The sequence below is a fragment of the Balaenoptera borealis genome (genome assembly GCF_965194805.1).
Source record: "Balaenoptera borealis genome assembly, chromosome: 15".
In the NCBI taxonomy this organism is placed as follows: Eukaryota; Metazoa; Chordata; class Mammalia; order Artiodactyla; family Balaenopteridae; genus Balaenoptera; species Balaenoptera borealis.
Window position 1 is genome coordinate 77562666 of NC_138871.1, and position 20732 is coordinate 77583397.

A 20732-nucleotide genomic window follows, 5' to 3' on the forward strand; every position below is an offset into this window, starting at 1 on the left:
GTCTGTGAAATGGAGGTGTCAAAGATGATATGTTTAAGGTTCCTCCAAGAGTTTATACTCTGTGCTTTTTGGAATAGAGGCAATTCTACCGTTTCTATGCCAATCCCGTAGGTTAAACATGATTCTTTCCAGACCCTGCTCTTAAAATGCACAGTTCCCTTGATGTGGTGATTCTTGCAACTCCTCCAATCTCAGAAGAAGAGAGAAAGTCAAACAGGGCCAGTGTGAAAGCCCTGGGCTCCTGGAGAAGAAGACAACACGTGGAGTGGGAGACCAGACCGCCGGCACGGCCCGACGTCCGCACGTGGCCCTGCGGATGCTTGCAGCACAGCTGGCCCCGGGCCACTGCGCCTCAACTCCGGCATCGTCTGTGTTGGATTTCAAAGAGGGGAGTTGAAGAGAAGATGAAGCACACTTGCTGAGACTGGGTTCCTTTTTGTTGGCAGAGCGTTGATGAGGATGGTACAATAACTACACTGAGTTTGGCAGAGATCGGGATAATCAAACAAGAAGGCGTATTTAAGAACTTGGTGATATGTGAGCAGTCAGCCCTTTGCATAATTTTAACATGCAGTCACTTATTACAGATGCCTTTTGAATTCAAAAATGTGACATGTGCCAAACTGACCCAAGAGCAATGCACTATTAATGTATAAATATCCTGATTAATATGTACGCCACTGTGTAAGTTCGTGCCTCACCAGAGAAGATCCCAGGAGCCCCTTCTTATTTTCTCTTCTACTAGGAGGAGGGAGGCAGGTACTACCGCTCCCCAAACACCGTTAGGCTCTTCTGCATCCCTCATCCCCCATCTCCTAAAGCGGACTCTGAAGCCTACCCTTTCTTATGGAGAGGCTGTGTCCTGCTTACTCTTCTCAGTGGATTCTCTGCTCAGTCAGTCTAACCTCTGGAGCCAGGAGAGGAGAAGAAAGGAAAGGCCAGAGTCAGGTTGCTGGCCAGTCCACACTGCTCACTCTTGGGCCAAAGCAGGGTTTGTGGGTCCCTGGGGCACATTATAGTTGGGTGATGCAGTTTTTCTAAGCTTTAGTCTGTGGGCCTTTGATTTTGTACATCTAGCAGCTTTTCCTGTCTATTCTAGAAGCTGAGATTAAATCCTGTGTTTAGGGCTAAGACCCTGAGCAGGGCTAGAGCCTGGGCCTGGGGATCAGAATGGGGTCTGCAGCTTCCAAGTCAGTAGGTCTGAGGCAGGGCCTGAGCTTCTGCATTTCTATCAAGTTCCAGGTGAGGCCGATGCCACCAGCAGACACACTGAGTACTGCCAAGGGAGGCTGCCTTCATCATGAACTTGGGCTTTGGAGTCAAATGCATGTGGGGTTAAGTCGTGGCTCCAGACTTAGCTAGCTACGTGACTTTGGGACAAGTAATGTGATATTTCTAAGCCAAATCTGCTCAGACAGAAAGTGAGAATAATCGTCTTGCTGACCTCTTGGGTTTGGTGTGAGGATTCAGGCGGATCAGGCAGGAGTGCAGGGCCTGCACGCTGAGGAGAGGAGAGGACCCTGGGAAGAACTGTGTGTGGCTCTGCCCTCGGAGGTTTCCGCCCATTTCCACGTCCAGGACTGCACTTGTGAGCCTTGGCCCAGCCACAGGGAGGCCCCTGACCTCACGTCTCTGTTAATAAAACAGGGGTGACAGGAATAATGCTGCTCTCCCGGAGGCGTCACACAACAGCTCCTTAAATCACTCCGAGGGCGTTAGTGATTGAAATCACCGTCCTTTCCATCAAGCCAGGGGCCCTGGGTGCACCTGACGCAAGGAAATCAGTATAGACACTTCCAAAGAGATGTTTACGTTACCTCATCTATACACCATAGGTGACTAAAATTGATCGTACTCATCTGGAACGCTTTACACTGCTTTTAAAATTAATAAGACATGTAAAGTGGCATGTTTATTAAGAGGCATGTAAATAGACATGTTTTTACCAAAACAAAATTGGAAAGCGCTGTCAAAATAAAAACATAAAAAATTCCCTATTGGCCGGCACCAAATGTCATGACCCCAGTAACACAGAGGAATAATCAGCCATCCTAAGGTTTCCGTTCAGCTGTCTACACTGCTTCTGTGTGAATAACCACCCGTCAAACCTGTTACAAGATCCGGAATGTGCAGGGTGTGTGGGCAAGCCCAAACTCACCATGTAGCCCATTTAGCACCTTCCTCCTTCTCGAAGCTTCCAGTAACACTCATATAATGAACTATGGATTGAAAAACAAGAGAGGCCCACCAGGTGATGTTAGAGGCCTCTGTTCCCTCCCTTTACCCCAAATGTGATCAGCTTCCCAGCACAGAAGCTAATTCCCATGTGCCTGAACCTACACATCCCTGTGGCCTCTGTTTGACCTTCCAAGGGCAGCTTTGCTGGCTGGTTCCCTCCAGGGCCTCTGTATTCCCAAGGGAGTCCTGCAGAAATGACTTTTTTCCTCTGCTGGCTGAGAGGGGTATTTTTCTCAAGACCCAGGCTGACTCGCTCAGTTGGATAAACCCTACATGTTGGGAGCCTCCTACATGATGTGGGTGGAGGGAAACTCAAGCCCCGCCCCCAGATCACTCATCATCCCACGGCACAAAGTGGATCCTACAGTTTTGGAACTGAGAGGCTTTTGATGATTATCCAGTCCAGACCTCGTCTCTTACAGAAAAAGAAAAGATAAAGAGGAAACACCTACTCAAGTGTATAAACTGCTTTAATGAAGAGCCTTTTCTTTGACTCTGGATAACTGTTCAATCCTCAGAATCCTCCTTAGCAAAACCCAGATACCATGGGGCAGAATCATTCTTTACCAACAGTTCTCACTCTGCATGGGCTCGAAAGACCACCGGCATCTGAATCATCTGTGGAGCTTTTAAAACAAGCAGACTCTCAGGGCCCCCTGCCAGCCTCCTAAATCAGAAACTTTGAGGACAGGGCCTGGGAATCTGCATTGTGAAAAACTCTCGGGGTCATGCTGTGGCTGGGATTTTGGAAAGCGCTTTCTTAAACCATTAACTTGCTGTCAGTTACCACTCCAGCAAGAACTAGCTGAGGACCAGCTCTTAAGCTGAGCTGAGGGGTGTGTGTGGGTCCTTCCTTTCCTCAGTGGGTGGCCTTTGTACCCAGTGGCTTGAGATGGAAATGCCCTGAGGTTCTCCATGCTCCCCTGCACTTTGCTGCCCAGGCAGGACCCTGGGCATTGAGAACCCAGCTTTTTCCATTCATATGGGCCCCGTGGCCTTCTGCAGCTCACCCTGGCTATCTTCTCAGAATATTAAGAAAGCACAAGCCCCCCCTACCCTACATGGCTTATCCTTTTTAAGATAAATCTCCTGAAATGTTTGTGACAGACAGAATGTTTGGCAAACCAAGCCATGATTCCAGAAATTCTTTATCTGGAAGACATTGATAATCATGCTCTAGTTTTAAGTTTTCTCTCCATTCCCTTATCGTTGACCTGTGATATGCAAACGAATACCCAAATATACCGAAAGGACCCAACCATTAGTCATTTTGAAGTGAAAAATCATGTGCTAATATATGTCCCTTTTTTGTATTTTGGATTTGCTCAGAGTGTTTCAGCAAATGCTTTTCTCTTCAGAGGAAAGGTTCTCATGTAGGGGATTGGAGACATGACCAGCAAATGGATTTGCCTGGAGTCACCTGGGAATAAGGGAGCTATGGTGAGAGCTGGCATTTTAAGTGCCAGCTGAGACCAGGGAGGAAGGGCACCTGGCCCTTGATGGTGGCTGAAATAGGGAGTGTGGTTTCCTGCTCTGTGCAGATGTTCAGCTATACTATGACATGGCTCAGATCCACGAATACCACTCCTTCTCCTCCCGAGCCGAACTTCATAGAAATCAGAGAAACGAAGGTTCTTCTAGCAGAGGGGTTGGTCCTCTCCTAGCTTGCTGGTTACTCTGGATTTTCCCAAGGGGCAAATATTATGGGGCATCCTCAATTCCAATCTCTCAGCCCACCCCACACCTCCTCAAAGCCAGTGCTTGGGTCGCAGTCACACCTGCTGGAGGGACACCACCCTTAGAGCTGCATCTCGATGCCTTCCAAGTTCCACGGGTGGTTGCTTCTCTCCCAGTTGGGCCACCACTTTGGGGACCTAGGACTTCTTCAGTGTGACAGTCTGAATGCAGGAAGACCCCAATCATAAACACGAAAGAGGCAGAAGACCCCATCCCCTTCCATCTGGTCAGTATCGTTATTCATGCATGGGGGAGGCACCCCAGGGCTTCACATCACATAGGGAGCTTTGGTGGCCTTAGTAGTTCTTTGGAATGTCTAAGTCAGGTCCCTTCCCTTTCCACTCCTCATTGCAAGCGCAGAATAAGGAACTGGGAAACCCTACCTCTTACTGGAGCAGAGAGTGATGGGTGGCAGGAAGCAGAGCCCTCCTCTGACAGCCTGGAGCAGGGGCAGGGAGCCTGTGTTCCCCTTGGTCCCTAGCTTGTTTTCCCTGCACATGATCTCAAGCCTTTGCTCCAAAGAGTGCTGTAAGAGTCTTGGAATAATTGGTCTTGGAAAGCAATTTCAGCCTCTGTTTTCTTCCTTATTAGAAATTGTGCAATTTCAGCTCTAAACTTCCCAGGGTGCCTGCAAGGAGTTTTGTAAGGAAGTTGGATAGAGGCCTGTGAGAGCAGCACAGCCGAAGCCCCCAAGGATCTCCTACACCCTGTTTTCTTCTGTATGCAAAAGACAGACCAAAGAGCATGGTAACAGGTACATATTTAGGACTTCTCCCTTCCGGTCTCTATCCCGAAAGCCGGAGCGTTGGTAACAAGGAAAAGAGAGCATCAAAGACGCAGCTTTGCTGAACTTGTAAAACGGAAAGTAGAATGGTAGTTACCAGGGGCTGGGCGCTGGGGATTGGGGGAATTGTGGAGATGGTGAGGGTACAAACGTGCAACTAGTAGGTAAGTTCTGGATGCACACCATAGTGATTATAGTCAACAATACTGTATTATAAACTTCAAAGTTGCTAAGAAAGTAGATGATAATTGTTCTCACCACAAAAAAAGAAATTATATTGCAATATATAAATGTATCAAACCAAGTGGTTGTACACCTTAAACTTACACGATGTTATATGTCAATTACATCTCAATAAAATTTAAAACAACTTTTTTTTTTCTTTTTTAAGTTGCAGCTTTGATGCCAAGGAGTAGAGAGGGTCCAGCTAAAATATCCTGTAGGGAATTCCAGGAAGGAAAGGGAGCAGCAAAGGGCCTGGAATCCAGTGGCCTGCCTGGGAGGAAGGTGAGGGTAGGAGGAGGCATGGCGTGTTTCAGGGAATCCGATTCGAAGAAGCAGGCTCTCCCTCTCCATTCCTTTGGTTCTTCAGAAAGCCGGACTGGGAATCCTGGGAGGGGCCCGGGTCCAGATGCTCCTCCAAGCTAGGGAGGGAGGGAGGGAGGAAGTGGACGCGAGAGCCAGAGCCTCCGCATCTCCAAGGAGCCACCTAGGAGGTAGCGCTAACCCAGCTCGGAGAGTGCAGAAAACTTTCACAGTAGATCCTGGTTCATCGTTTTTCCCAGGACCAGAAACTAATGGTGGTAGAAAGTTGCCAAGGATTTCGGATTCTTAAAAACAAAACCAAACCAAAACTACCCTCACAAATCTGGAGCAGGGAAAACAGAATCCGTGTTTGTTCTTTGGAAGGGCAGTGTGTAGTTTTACATGAGTAAAGGCGAATTTCGTGACTCAGAAAAGAACATTTAAAGGAAAAAAAAAAAAAAAAAAACCCTCCCCGGAGACAACTGGATGTGAGACTTTTCGAGGAAGGGGCACCGGGAGATGTCACTTGCTCACCAGCAGGTGGCGTGTTTTCTTTAGGATTGCGTCTCCAAGTACGTCGATAAAACATCGCAGCCAGACTTGCTCCGAGTTCCCTCGCCGGAAATCGCTATGCAGATAATAACCCTCCAGTGTCTGGAAGTTAATTACCGCCAACGCTCATTCCTCCAGCGCCGACCGCCGCCTGTGTAGCCCGTCAACGACGTAGCGCCGCGGGTGTAGTAAGGTAATTCTGTCCGCAGGGCTTCCCCCTGACTATACGCGATTCAGTTAAAATAACTTTTTTTTTTCATCATCCACAGTTTGATTAGACACTGCGTCGTTTCTAATACATTTATTTCCACCTTTGAATAAAAGGAAAATTCAGTAATCTTAGAACGTAGATCCGTCGAAAATAATTTTGACAACTCATAGTTGTACAAAAAGTAAAAACTCCCCACAATTTCTGCGCACATTTTACATTTTATCTTCACAATTTAAGGCGTGATTTTCGTTCCGTTTTACCGGTGCTAGTATGCCCAGAGTTCATGCAATTCCACATGATATTTGTGCTTCATACATCTCATAAACCAAGGATAGATATATGCATGCATGAATTGTTTTATTTATTAAGGTGACAAATAGTTACAAGATACTTATGTGCTCGTAAAGCACTTAGGAAACGGGAACTGCCTGGAAAAACAGTTCAGTTTCCCTTTCAGTTTTGCTACTGTAACTTGCCTGTCGCTGTCACAATAAACACCGGCTCTTGGGTTCACCTGTGATCTATTCTCCTAAGACCCTGGCGTTGCTTGTACCTTATCAGAGCCTGTTATCTGCGCAAGTGTGTGTGGATGTCGTGTTGCCTACCTCCCGTGCTTAAAAACTTTTCCCCAAAGCTGGATTTTGACCTGATTGATCGTAATGGTTCCAGAGGAACTATTGAGCCATTACAATCCATCATCTAAATGATTACAGAGGGATACCTAAATCTCCCGGTTATTTGAAAGCTCTGTACATGCTTAAAGGGGGGTCAAATGAGCAGACCCCCAATTGTCCACAAAGTAGTTACAGGAAAGCTTGCGTTGGAAGAAAAAGCTCACCTAGTACTAAGTAAATTTCATTTTCTAAAAAAACGAGGTCACTTTTGTGTGGTTGGGAAGTGAGGAGAGGTGGGGTTCATTTTTTATCCCAAACCCCCCAAAGCAAAGTAAGCCACGTTCTAGTTAATTTTCTGGAAGCTGCTCAATTTTCACTCCGAAGGCAGGCTGGGGCACTATTCCTTCCGAGTGAGCAGGGGTCCGGAGAGGGTCTGGAGATGGGGTGGGGAGACCAGCAGAGGCTGTCACCACCCCATCGTGCCCAGGAAAGGCGGCGGCGGGCGGGGGCTCTCTGCGGGACTGAGCTCAGGGCGGTCCACGACCCGGCGCCACGGGCTGGCTTGGGTATCGCTTCCTGCTGGACCCCACCGGCACTGGCGGGGAGTAACCCGGACTTGGAGGCCTGGTCGCTACTGTGGGACCATTTCCCCGAGAGACTGCTCCGTCCCAGACTCGGGCGCCCGCGGTTGCGCCGGGCGGGCGGTGGGTGGGCGAAGCAGAGGAGCAGCGGCGGAGTTTGCGCGGGGTCTGGTCCCTGGCTGGTGCCTGCGGGCTCTAAGCGAGCAGACGCTGCATCCACGGGGGCGGAGTGTGCGGGACGCCCAGGAATGGCATGGGCGTCCAGACAGGAGTTTCTCCACCTTCACTGAGCTCTGGGGCCATAGGGTGGTTGGGTCCCCTATAGCGAGGCCATTGACCATATTTGAACCATGATGTCCTTGCAAGGTTTAAACGAATTTGCCTTCGCTGTAAAGTAACTTGGTAGCCCTTACGTGTCCTGAGTCCTGCTCTGCTCAATCTATCCAAGCTGCAGTCCAGGCACAGCGTGGCGACCTAGACCTAGTTTAGTCCGATCAATTTCTCTTAAATTGGGGGGGGAGCCCCCCTTTGTTCCCGTTGCACAGAGAAGCCGAGGGGTTCTTAGCTTCCAGGATTTCTTCCTGCGGTGGGTCCAGAGGGAACTAGGATCTGGTTGGTCTCCACTGGAGACTGAGGCCAGGGTTTGGGGGTCATCCCCTTGGGTGCTAGGATTGAGATGGAGGACTCTATGGCAGCTAGCCAATCTTGAATTTCATTATTCCAGCTTTCTGGGGGTGTTCATTGTCCAAGACCTAGAAAGAATGGCATTGAAGCCAGGTGTCTGAAACAGGTCCGAGGCTGGGCAATGCCAGTGTCCTGCACATCTCTCTTGCCTTGTCCTGTCCTACCTTGCAGACCAGCTCCAGAGGAGGCAGCTGGAGAGGCAAAGCCTGAGATGCTGGGCCAGGAGGGACCAGCTCCGGCCTTGCAGCCCCATCTTGCCCCACACCAGCTAAGTTACAGGATTTGACCTGAGTGGGGGTCAATTTTCCAGATAACCTGGCAAAAGCAGCATTAAACAACCGGGTTGCATGGCCCTTTCTTTAGGATCCCTAAAAACTTTCTTCAAGAGCTCTCTAGGGATCCTACTACCTGGAGATTTTCTAGAAGTCTTTGAGGCAGGTTGGCCAGGGGCCCTGATTCAGGAGAAAAAGGCAAGTGAAAGATGGAGGCAGCACCGTTACACTGGGTGGCGTTCTGAGCAAGAGATGTACACCCCCGGAGGCTCCATCCTACCTGAATGTCCTCTTCCTAGGGGACATTTCCTAAGTGGTCTGGACAGCCAGATGGCCCACTGTGGAGGCCTCTGCGGTTTCTTTCACTGCTGGTGATAAAAGGTGCCGAGCTTGGTCTCCTAGGAGAGCCTGAGCCTTGTGCACACAGATTCCCTGGCCCAAGGTGGAAGCCGGTACAGTCCAGGAATGCCCTGCTGGACTTGCCCTCCCAGCCTTCCTTGCTCTTGGCACTTGCTGCCTTGGAATCTCAGGGGAGGGAGTGATCTCAGCTCCTTCTGTTCCCAAGGGGCCTCCCAGGGGGCCCCCCAAGGGCCAGAATGTCGCTCCATGCTGGAAGTTGCGAGGATTCCAGCTGCACAGACAAACTTCCATGGACCCCTTACTCTAGCACTAACCTGCAGGGGGTGAATGCAGTCCCCTGGGGCAAAGACTGCACCGCTTTTTCCTCCTCCCTGCCCAAGACAAAGTTACCTAGGGGCTGGAGGCCAGGTTCTGTTCTAAAGGCCTGGGGGTAAGACCAGGGTGTCCTCCAATTATTCCTTTTTGGGGGGCATTTCCACTACCGTTTTCCTAGGTCAGGGAACCAAGAGCCTTTTTTTTTTTAAAAAAAAAGTCAGCTCAGACTTGCAGACTGAATCTGGACAAAGTGGCAGCTTCTTCCAGAGACACAATACCAATATACCAGAGACCCACTGAGGCCAGGATCCAGTCTCCAGACCTCAGAGGGGTCATTCAGCAGCAGTCTTGGGGCAAACCCCAGGAGTGCAGTGGTGTGAATCTGAACTCACCCAAGCCCCAGAAACCAGCCCCTCCTCCGGACCCAGGGCTGGCTGTTCCAGAGAGATGGCGGGGAGGGATCTGGGCTGGGGTCAGCTGGAGGTCAGCTCTTAGAGCCAGGCAGTGAAGAAGGTACAAGTACTCTCCTTTTTAAAGCATAAGCAGTGAAGACAGAATTTCTTGCAGCCAGAACCCTGACCCTCACTGAGATCACAAACTCCACCTGAACCAATCCCTTGGACTCAAAGGTCCTGGAGCTGAAGAACTTTTCAGCTTGAATCGCGTGCCTGTGCAGCTTATCCTCCGAACTCTCATCCATCCTCCTAAAATAAATGAATACGTGATTAGAGGGTGTGAAGCCCAGAAGGTTTCGGGTCCTAGGGAAATAACTTTCTTGACTTCTTGCCCCATCCTCCGCCTCTAATCTTTCTAGCGAACTCCGTAACACAGGGTTTGGGGTCACCCATAGGCATTGGGGTCTGGGTTACCGCCCTGGCGCTGAGCACTCTCGGATGTCCAGGAGATGCTCCAAGCCAGAAGGGATTCTGGGAGAAGAGGCTAGTCAGCAGGGGCCAAGGTGCGCTGGAGCCCAAACTAAGGCGTCAGGATCCCGACGCGCCGCCCCCGCCTACCCCGACCTTGCACAGGCTGTGTCCTAGGCTCCAGGGCAGGGGACTGCGAAATGCGCGGTTTCAGCCCGGTTTCATCTGCTAGAGGTTGTTTTTCCTCTAGCGCGCCTGGGGGGCCCTCGTGGGCCTAACAACGCAGAAAGGGTCGCACAGGACTGAAGAACAGGGGACGCAGCTCCCGGGAGGCCGGGGCCAAGCGAGCGCCGCTGCCACAGTCGGCTGCCCGGGTCAGCAAAACTTTCTCTCTCAGGGCGCATGCGCAGGGCAGGATGGTTGGGGGGCAGGGGAGGGAGGGGAGGAATCCTGAGGCAAGGGGAGGAGGGAGGGGGAGAGGGGGAGGAGGAGGGGGGAGGGAGGGAGGGAGGGAGGAGGGAGGGTGGTGGATTAAAATAAGTAGGCGGCTCGGTGCTAAGGGGTGAGTGAGTCGGAGCTCGGTCTCTCCCCAGTACGTTCTCAGCCGCACCGGGTTCAGACCCAACGTAGGAGCCCCGCGAGAAGTTCACCATCCCTGGGCAGACAGGAGTCCGGGGCCGCTGAGCGCTCCCGCGTGTCGGGCGCTCGGAGTCCCGGCAGCCGGAGAGGGGCCAGGACGCTGTGGAATCTAGCGCCTCTGGCTTCCCGGGTCCCCCGCAGCGGGAGCCCCAGAGACGCGCGCAGCGCCGGGACCGCCGAAGAATAAGGTAACTGCAACCCCGGGCGCCCGGGCTCGGCGAGGGGAATGCGGGCAGGACTCCCGGGTCCCCTGTCACCGATCGGCGGGTGTCTCCTCTCTCTCTATGTCCCAGAAAGAAGCTCCTCTCGCCAAAGAAGGCTACAGGACCATTGTGAAAGCGAGAGCAGCTGCAGCCCTGGGCGGTTGTGGGTGCTGGCTCAGGGGCTTCGCGTGAGGGGTCCTCGGCCTCTGACCCCGGGGGAATGAGGGGGCGGGTCCCCACTACTGCCCCCAGCGCGGCCGGGCTTCGCGGAATCCCAGGCGAGGTGCCCGCGGACTTCGGAAGTCAGCCTGTGGCCCCCCCTCTAAGAAACCGAAGCAACTTCAGCGGGCACAGACTTTCCCGAGACGCGCGCCTAGCCCAACCTGACCTACCTTAAATGACGAAGAAGGAAGAGGGAGTGGATGGATGGCTACAGGCGCAGCCGCCCGCGCCAGGGACAGGTGCATGCCCCCGCCGGGTCGCGCTTTCGTGAGCGTTTGTCTTTCAGCCGAGTTGCTCTCAGGTACGAGGCCGGCCCGACCCGAGAGCGCAGGGCCGCGTGCCTGACGCCGCCTCGCACTTGAGCTCTGCCTTCGGGGTGTTCTCTATCCGATGATTGCTCTGTGTGGTCAAGGCCTGGAGCGTAACCCGCGACTGTCCCGGTGCAGGGGAGCACGCAGGGGGCGCGAACACTACTTCCCGATCAGAGACCCGCACGCCGCAGTAGCGGAAACACTGTGGAGCCGCGGGTGTCCTCAGCTTCGGGCTTGGAAGGGAAGGATTCGTTTGCTCCCGTGCCTGTCTCCCTTCAGGAGAGAAGGTGGGAGCCGGAGGAGAGAGGGAAAGATGTGACGGACTGCCTGCTGAGCTAATTTCTCCCCGAAAATTTCTCTGATAAGAGGAATGAAAACCCACATCCAGTCGTCTTTCAGCAGCTCGGCCCGTAGCGGGGTAGGCTCTGGGAGTATAGCGTAGCTGCGAGGGTTTCTTTGTTGCCACAATTTGGTAAATGTCACCGGGGTTTAAGAGCTGCGCGCTGGCTCTTGGGAACAGAAACCACGTGCAAGGCTAGTTAATCTCTCAGGTTCATGGCCTCCTAGAGAAGAGAGGGGCTGGCAAGGACGCTGGGGGCGGGGGGAACGGATGGAGGGCGACCAGTGGGTAGATGTTCTATCCGAGGCTCCAAGAAGTAACTACGATTTCAATAAGACTGGGGAGCAGATCGCTGAGGACGCAGCAGGCGTTTAAATGCAGGGGTGAGGGCCGCGTAGCCGAAGGGTTCGTTAGATCTCGTTCGTTGGGAGAATTAAACAGAAGTGTCCCGTGCTGGTCAGTCCTTTCGCCAGGGGTCCGGACGCCGGTCACCACACGTGATGGGGATTCTGTGTCAAGGATGATTTTCTGGGGCTGATGCTAGACTCCTCCAGGCGCAGGCTCATGGAGCTCGCTCTGTCCTCATTAATGCAAGCAGTTAACTCGCTCACGCTCAATTAGCCCCGAATAAACTACTTTAATAGACTCTGCACACTTCATTAATGCCCAGCATAGGGTTGGCTGCAGACCCGGCACTGGCGCTCTACCGCACGAGGGAAACAGTGTCTGCACAGCGCGGGGATCCGGGCTGGGAAGCGCGAAAGGCGTTTGATGCGCGTGGTCAGCACCCTTACCCGCACCTTCCAGGTCCCGAGGTCCTGGCTCCTCGCCGAGTGGATGCCTGGCCTGGGGCCTGGGGAGAGGTGTTTCCTCTCGCTTTTAAAGATCTAAAGCGTTCACGCTGGGGTTCCGGTGTCAGGGCAACGGGAGCCAGCGGGGTCGGGCGTTTGCTCATCCTCTCTGGCGGGACGGGCGAGTGTGCGACTGCGTTTTTCTCTTAGCTGACTGCCTGAAACCGGATAGTGAATTCGGCCCATTCTTGGGACTACTAGTGTGGAGAGCCACGTTTCGAACGAATTTCGTCCCCGGGAAAATCGTTGACGAGGGCCTGGGGAGCCCTGCCCTCGGAATGTGGCAGAAAATAAACTGGCTGCGCCACTGAGGAAAAGAAATTGAGTGTTGGGGGAAACAAGATTGGGCAGATAGCCCGTTAAGGCTGGCTCCCAAGAGCAGTGTCGGCTGCAGGCGCCCGCTCCCCGTACCGAGCCCAAGGTCTCTGCTTCTGGGGGTGGGCGAGGAAAGGCCAGGTTGGTACACGAGGGATTGGTGGGATCCCCGACCCTGCACGGAGCCGGTCCGGGCTCGCGTGCAGCCCAGCGCTCTGTCGCCATCGCCGGGGATAGGCCGAGCACTAGGGGAGCAAGCGGAGGCCCCGGCGGCGCCCCGCGGGCCCCGGGGAACCAGAGATAAGGATCTGATTTCCAGCGCATGGAGGGGAAGGAGAGGTGACAGCAAATCAAAGAGCGCTCATCTCGCCTAACTCTGGGCAGACCTTTGAAGTCGGCGAGTCGTCTCCTCTTTCTCCCCCCTCCCCCTTCCCAACCCAAACAGGCTCCAGCTTTCTCTCTGGCCCAATTCGTATTTTGCTTCGCCGTGTCTCAACGCTGTAGGAGGGTCTCGGGTTGTCCCTGGCGCGACCCGTGATCGACGCAACGGAGAACACTGCTGCGGAGGCCACGGCTCCGCCGCCGGGGTCCTCGCTCCGCGCTCCCACCCAGATTTGTGCCTCCCTGAGCCCCAGGCCGAATTAATTGCTGCGGTCCGACTTGGTTTTCATTCGATTTAACCTGCGCGGGAGGACATCTCTGCCGGCTCTCGGTGTTTTGCTCCCTCCACCCCCAGCAGAGCCTCTTTCCTTAGGGCCCACCACACCGAGAGTGACCTTCCCAACAGCTTCCAGGGGGAAGGGCTTCTAGGTCAGTATTGTCCTCAGTCCTCCTGGGAACAGCATGGCACTGCCCTCACATTAAAAGCTTCCCTGTAGTGAAAGGCAGCCTGAGCCCGAGGGGCCTGGGCTGAGGGTAAGCTAGGCTTCAGAAGCTGTCTGGGTGGTGTCTGTGTGCTGTGAAGGAGGGAACAGAGCAGGGGCCTGGGAAGCGCAGGGATGGGGACCTGCTGCAGGTTGGAAGAAAGATCTGAGGAAGAGGAGAGGGGAAATAAGGAGTAAAGGGAGAAGTGGGAGGCAGGGGATTGAGACAGGCAAGGAGAAGTGAGTCCCAAGCACCCTGCTCCCCAGTGACTTCTTGAGATGGAGTTCGGCACTTGAGCCTCCCAGGGTCTTCTGTGTAATTTCACCTTTCTTTCCCCCCGTTTTTGCTTCCACTGGACAGACTCGAGTTAGGAGTGTCTGGGAGGCACAGACATAAAAGGTCTGTCTGCCGAGTCTAGACCTGTCCACGGAGGCTAGGGACCCTGACCAAGAGTCAAGAAGGCCAGGAGACTGCTTGTCACATCAGCATGACTCCGCTCTGGCTTTGCTCAAGCTCCCTGGCCTTGCATTTGGAGGGTGCGTAGCCCACAGCAGCTGAGGCCCAGCCTCAATGCTCTTGCTCATAGGCAAACCCACCTGCCGGGGAGGGGGTGTTCACCACACGCACAAACATCCTGAGAGCCCCAAGACCCTGCCCCCCTTTCCTATGGGGTAGGGAGGGCACTGAAGCCCCCTTGTACATGACCGCAGATGTTTGAGTGAGTAGTAAATAAATGTGGCTGTTAGCGTCCTTGCTGAAACAAAGGTGATCCCCAAGGGCTATGGAAGGGAGTCAGTCCGCAAGGAGCTGCAGAGAGGGTGGTGTCAGAAGGGCTCGTTAATAGTGATACAGAAAAGCAAATTTGAGGTTAATGTTGAGAGTTGTAAGGAGAAAGATGACATGGCTTCTAGAAGCCAAATTGACGATCAGCTAGTAGAGCTTAATGCACAGGAGCTGGGAGATGTGCACATTTGTGGGCGTTTGTATGTGTGCTGTCTGTCTGTGGAGCTCTGTAGGTGTGGTGTGATCCCGTGTGTGTGCGCGCGAGCGCTCCTCCCTGCATTTTGTTTAGTAGCACAATATCGCTTGTCGCAGTTTATCTTTGCACCTTGTTGTCAACTCTGCTTCAGAATGTGTGAGTCTGTGTTTATCTGTCAGTGTGCATTTCTGTATTTGTTTATCTGCACATGAATGTGTAAGTGTGCTTCCAAGTTTCTGTTATCTTTACAGGAGAGTGTAATTCTCTGTTGACTCAGGCTTGCCTGGATGTAAGTCTTTACACGACAGTTTCCCTGTGCTTATGCCTTTCTCAGTGTCGCGTACACTGTAGACTCATTTTAAGTTGGTCGCATTGCATAGGATTTAGTTTGGTTTCTGTATCAAGTTGTGTGTCTCTGGCTGGAGGCCATTGGGAAGGAGTCCTGCAATTTTGAGGGTTCCTGTCTTCTCAGTGAGGGCAGTGAGCTCCATGGGTGGGGTCTTTTAGGTTCCCAGCTCTGGCTCTGGGGGACAGAGAAGGTGTGGCTGGGCTGGAACTCAGAAGGAGGGTGCACTTACCCTGAACTTGTCTGTTCCTCTCCCCTCCCCTCTTCTTTTCCTTGCAGATTGAGATTGAGAACATACTGCAACTACAGCCATGGGCAGCAAAACCTTGCCAGCACCGGTGCCCATCCACCCGTCTCTGCAGCTCACCAACTACTCCTTTCTTCAGGCAGTGAACGGCCTGCCCGCGCTGCCCTCGGACCACCTGCCCCATCTGTATGGCTTCAGCGCGCTGCACGCCGTGCACCTGCACCAGTGGACGCTGGGCTACCCCGCGATGCACTTGCCGCGGTCCTCTTTCTCCAAAGTGCCCGGCGCCGTGTCCAGCCTGGTGGACGCGCGCTTCCAGCTGCCCGCCTTCCCCTGGTTCCCTCACGTCATCCAGCCCAAGCCCGAGATCACCGCTGGAGGCAGCGGCCCCGCGGTGCTCAAGACCAAGCCGCGCTTTGATTTTGCCAACCTGGCCTTGGCGGCCACGCAAGAAGATCCGTCCAAGCTGGGCCGGGGAGAGGGTCCCGGGTCCCCCGCCGGTGGGCTGGGCGCCCTCCTGGATGTGACCAAGCTGTCCCCAGAAAAGAAGCCCACAAGGGGACGCCTGCCTTCCAAAACCAAGAAGGAGTTCGTCTGCAAATTCTGTGGCCGCCACTTCACTAAGTCCTACAACCTCCTCATCCATGAGCGGACGCACACGGACGAGCGGCCCTACACCTGCGACATCTGCCACAAAGCCTTCCGGAGGCAAGACCACCTACGAGACCACAGGTGCGGTACTGCGGGTGGCCCAGAAGAGAGCTGGCTGTCTGCTTCTGTCCTCACCAGCCTCCTCCCTAATGCCGAGTTTCACGAGACCCACCCCCTACCAACTCCAAGCCGCCTAAGTTTCTGGGATTCCCCCAAATCGGGAAGGAAACCAACAAAGCTCAGGGATGGGTTCCTGGAGCATGCGTGGAGAGAACATGCGAGGAATAGGACCCAAGCTCCTGACAGGCACGCACAGCTTCCTCCGTCTGCAGCGCTGTGCAATAGAAGTTCCTGCGATGATGAAAAGTGATACGTGGCACAAATGACAATCAAGCACTTGAAATGGCAACTAGTGTAGCTGAGAAACTAACTTTTCAGCTTTACCTAATTTGAATTTTAATAACCACATGTGGCTGGTGATTACCGTTTGCGACAGCACAGCTCCAGCAAATTGTCCCACCCAGGTCCCCTCGCTCACCTTCGGTGTTGACTCAGGCCTTATAAGGAGGCCATGCCGGCCCCTGGTCGGGAAGGCAGGGGTCGGCCTAGCTGGGCCTGTGCACGGCTCAGACGGAGGTGTCTCCTTCACCTCCCTAACTCCATCCCCAAACTCGGCACTGCCCTGCCCCACACTAGGTACCCCCAAACCTCCTTTCTTCTGAGGGCAAGCTCCTCATTGCCGTGGGAGGGGACCTTGGATAACTCTTTATAATATTTATAACATTGCGTCATTTTGCAAGGATTAATTCTCGGTCTGTTTTTGCCCTCAGATATATTCACTCCAAAGAGAAGCCTTTCAAGTGTCAAGAGTGCGGGAAAGGATTCTGCCAGTCCAGGACTCTCGCTGTCCACAAGACGCTACACTCACAGGTGAAGGAGCTCAAAACCTCCAAGATCAAATGCTAAATAGAGCCTCCGGGGCACCCGGACCCTGGGTCACGCCGCCCCCTCCTCCAGAGGGACCAGAAGCCGAAGGCGACTCTGGCGGGCAGCGGGAGGGCCTCCCGGGACCTTCCCCCATCCCAAACGCGTCCCCCGGGGCCCGGGCGCACGCGGAACTCCAGAGCCCCGCCCCGGGCCGTGACCCCGGCCGCCCGGGCGGCTCCCCCAGGACGCGGCTAAACTCTTGGCCAAAAGGAGGTACTCACGTGGCGGAAGGGAAACTGCATTAAAAAAAAAAGAACGAAAGCTTCGCGGAGCCGCAGCGGCGCCTCTCCCAGAAGTATTACTTTTTCTATTGTTATTTTATACGTTTTCTTTATTCTTTTTTTTTTTTTTTTTTTCTTTGACCATATAAGCTTGTAACTCTGACTGCGGAGAGAGAGGGGAGAGGAAAAGAAGTTCTGTGCTCTCTCGCAGCCTCCAACCCCTCCTCCCGCCTCCAACCCCAACCCTGGGAGCCTGCAAAAGTGTAATCCCTGTATCTGCTTCAGCCGCCGGGCCCCAGGATCGCGGGGCCGGGGAGCGCCCCTCCCAGCTCCTGCCGCGCAGCGGGCGGTGGGCTCCCGGACTCCGACGGCGGGGCGAGGGCCTCGGGCCCTGGGGCTGGAGGGGACCCGGCCTCCGGCTCCCCTGCTCCGCTGCCCCATCACCGCGAGCGAGAAGGCCAGGAGCAGGACGATGTATTGCGATTGGCACTTTATGCTGACCATCGGTAACGGACATTTATCACTGGAGTTTTTAAAAATATTAAATAAACGGTTATTTTACAGGCATTGCAGGATGGGTAATTTCCCTCCCAAACGCAGAGAACTGGGCGGCTCCTTTCTTTGAGAGGAGCGGGGTTTCGCTGCCCAAGCCGACCTGCCCCACTTCAGCAACTTTCCCCTAATTAGCGTCAGCGGTCTGGGATGGGTGGAGCAGCCCTCCTCTCTCCCGGTGTTGGTCAACCTCGGACCCCGCCCAGATTTATTTTCTTACTTTTTTCCTCCACTTTGGTCTTAGAGTCTCAGTCTCCCCAGTCCTCATCTCCGAAGGGGCTCCGAGTTTACAAAGAAGCCGAGCCTGCGGCCAATACATCGGCCGTGAGAAATCCCAACATCTCCGGGTGTCGGGGTCGCTTAGGGTCCACCAAGGGAAGAGAACGTCACCCACCTCCCCAACGAAAAGCCTCCCTCCTGGTCTCTTGCTGCTGCACTGGGGAGGGAAGGAAGCGCCCTCACGGGCTGCCTCAGACCAGTACCGTCCCCCGGGCCCCAATACGCGGCTACAAATACATAATCACCGCTGCCTCCCCAAAGCCCCAAAACTACATCCCTCCCTCCGTTAGGAGCCCCCTGACACAATTCTCTGGCTGGGGCCTGTCCCCTGCCCGGATCCCGGCTCCACGCCCGCAAAGATTCCTGCCGTTTTAAAGCCTTGTCAGGAATGGCGGGGGCGGGCGCCCTGGGAGGCCCGGGGAGTTTCGGAGGAGAAATCTGAGTCCGCCCTCCACAAATTGAACCTTCCCTGGGGCGCCTAGTTTTCCCACAATTAGAGGCCAGGCCGCAGGGGGCTCTCCAGCTTGGGGCGGGGCGGGGCTCCCCCAGCTCCAGCATCCTGACCGCGCGGCGGCTCAGGCGGTGGCGCCCGCGGCCCTTCCCGAGCCGAGCGCAGCCTCTCGGGCTTCTGTGCCCGGCGCTCAGCGACCGCGGAGACAGCTGGGCCGAGCTTACCTGCAAGAGGGACCACAAATCCTCGGTCTGAAAAAGTGTGCCGGGGCTGCAGGAGTTAAAACGCTCTAGCCTTTCGCTGCGCCATCCTCACCTCTTCTGGGAATGCCTCCCCGCCCTCGGCGGGCTTGAACTCGGCGGTGCGGGAACCCAGCTTATCTCTGTGGCCTTGGCCGGGACGGCGTGGACGAGTCCTGCCCTCAGCATTCGGAGCCACGCTGCCCCCTGCTGGACAGGCCTGGAGGGGCGGCCCAGGAATCGGGGCACCTCGCTGTGTCCCGTCCGCAACCCCGAGTAACTTCCGCCGCAGGTCCTGTCTGCATCTGGTCTTGCCCTCCAAACCTTCTTGACTGGTCCCAGGACCCACTGAGAACGAGGGGCGGGGCGCTGCCGGTTCTGGACCGGCCTATGGGATCTCCGCTAGTCAAGCAAGAGCCCAAGCCTTCTTACCCCTCGGGTCCAAAAGGACTCGCCCCAGGAGAGAGCGGAGCCCGTATCCCAGAGAACTGTGACCTCTGGACATCTGGAGGGAGGGTTAGTCAGTGGGTTTTGGGCTTCGACGGCTTGGGCCCAGGCAGCGCAGGCTGTGGTATGGGTCGCGCTTCGCCGCGACTTGTGTTAGCGCCCCAGGGGAGAAGCCACATCTGTTCCTTTACTCGCCCGTTTAAGTGATTGTTCCAAGATGAGGACAGGGCGTGGGTACACACACACACGCTCCACTACCGAGAGCTTTGATCACCTCTGAGGACCTGAGAGAGTGCCTCACTCGGTTCCTTTACTCTTTTTGGGAGTCCATTTTTCTCAGGGATTGACTGCTGCTGCCCCGTCCCTCACATTGCACCACCTCCCACCTCCCCAGGACACAAAGAACCTCTGCCCCAACTCAAGGACTTAGTAAAGACTGTGAAATGGGGAGGTTTGCCAAGGAGGGTTTTCCTTTCTGGCCCACCCTCCTCTGATACCATGAATCCCCGCCCCTCCAACCCCAGGCCCTGCCACGGAGAGACTTTCAGTACCAAGTGTGCGTCCTTGGAAGAATGAATTCCTAAGCGCAGAGGTTTGGGGGATGGGGTGGGAGTGGGACAGGGTGCTGCCCAGAGACCTCCAGCCTGTTCTCAATGCCTCTATCATCTTGGTGGATGCAGAAGCCACTTATCGGCGTAGCTGGCTGCAGTCTATCCTCATGGCAGTGATTTCATAGACGGTGCAGTAACAGCGACTGCAAATGGAAGGGCAAGCCTGGGTCGCGGACCACCAGACCCCACACAGACTACAATTCCCTGATCCTACTCTGTGGGTCGCATGAAAAGGCAACGAGACGGTCAGAAATGCTGGGTGGGTTTTCTTGCCTGTCCACTCTACAGGTGGCCAATTTTTTCCTGCTACACCTCTGGAAGATTCTGAACCACCCCCCACCCCCGGTTTTCAGACATTAAGTTTCCTTTGGCCTCACGTGCCCAGCGTGGCTCAGGCCAGTTTTCGGGAGGGAAGGAGATGAGAGTTCGGCTGGGGCCCTTCCCAAAGTTGCTAGGCCTGCGATTCGTCTCTAGCGCAGGAGGTGGGGCAGCTACCCGGCTGGACTTCTCTGCTGGGCGGGTAGAAGGCGCGAGAGACCCTCGGCGCAGCCTGGAGCTTCCTAGCGCTAGCTCTGGGAGGAGAACAGGAGCGCCCTGGGGGAAAGAACAGCCCGCAGGGGCTTCTTCCTAGAGGAAGAGTTCAGGTTCCACCCCCTCCTTCCGGAATGTAGCTAGGGGTTTGGGGCGCACGAAGGGCCTTTTTCCCGCTTACCTCCTTGTCTCGGGATTCAGGGCTAGTATAGGGTCCTGGGGGGAGGGAGAAACGCAGTAAGATGGTCTAGGGCTCCTGGACGGCACCTCATCTGCAAGAACGTGGGACCTGTGATATCATCCCCACCCCCTCCCCTGGAACCTTGGCGTCCGTAGAACCGGCTCAAAGGCGTCCCATCCCACCTCCCAGAACATTATGACACCGTGACGTCAGGGGATCCTCCCGGTGACACAGTGATGTCACACAGGCCTCTGGCAAGGGCGCAAGGGATCCGCGACGTCTGCATCGGTATCTCATTTACGTACTTCCATGACGTCACAAATGGGCCACGCCTGGAGCAGTGACACTATTGCTCCCCCATTTCCCGGTCCCGCCCCTCAAATCCTGCCCACAGGTGCGCCAAGAATCGGTTCCTCCCCACCGACAGAATCCGCAGAACCGAAGCTTTGGCAGGTGCCCTTAGTGAAGGAGGGTGCCCAGCAGCTTCCGCCTCCGGGATCTGGTGGTTTATAGAACAGCCTCCCTGCCC

At 54.7% G+C, this 20732-nt stretch overlaps 1 protein-coding gene and 1 long non-coding RNA gene across 7 annotated transcripts; one reads left to right on the forward strand and one right to left on the reverse strand.

Annotated features, from left to right (window-relative positions):
• Positions 1-5421: 5421 nt before the first annotated feature.
• On the forward strand, positions 5422-17479 carry OSR1 (odd-skipped related transcription factor 1). 5 transcript variants are annotated; one of them, XM_082356461.1, is made up of 6 exons: positions 5422-6029; positions 9987-10110; positions 10330-10563; positions 10906-11039; positions 15086-15785; positions 16535-17479. In XM_082356461.1, the coding sequence occupies exons 5-6, from the start codon at positions 15118-15120 to the stop codon at positions 16668-16670; spliced, it is 804 nt and encodes a 267-aa protein (XP_082212587.1). In that variant the 5' UTR covers positions 5422-6029; positions 9987-10110; positions 10330-10563; positions 10906-11039; positions 15086-15117; the 3' UTR covers positions 16671-17479. The 5 variants fall into 5 exon arrangements, with proteins under 5 accessions (XP_082212587.1, XP_082212588.1, XP_082212584.1 ...); XM_082356458.1 differs by lacking the exon at positions 10906-11039 and having other exon boundaries at positions 5426-6029; XM_082356460.1 differs by lacking the exons at positions 9987-10110; positions 10906-11039 and having other exon boundaries at positions 5426-6029.
• LOC309611704 lies at positions 17005-20726 on the reverse strand. Of its 2 annotated transcripts, XR_014234686.1 has the most exons (4): positions 20204-20726; positions 18419-19634; positions 17685-17768; positions 17005-17435 (listed from the first exon to the last, which is right to left on the reverse strand). It is a non-coding gene; the product is annotated as an uncharacterized lncRNA (long non-coding RNA). The 2 variants fall into 2 exon arrangements; XR_014234687.1 differs by having other exon boundaries at positions 18419-20726.
• Positions 20727-20732: the final 6 nt, after the last annotated feature.

Excerpts from the sequence above, each read along its gene's own strand:
- OSR1 (XM_082356461.1), top strand. The coding sequence starts at position 15,118 with ATGGGCAGCAAAACCTTGCCAGCACCGGTGCCCATCCACCCGTCTCTG. Across the intron at positions 15,786-16,534 it reads GACCACCTACGAGACCACAG|ATATATTCACTCCAAAGAGA; the intron begins GTGCGGTACTGC and ends TTTTGCCCTCAG.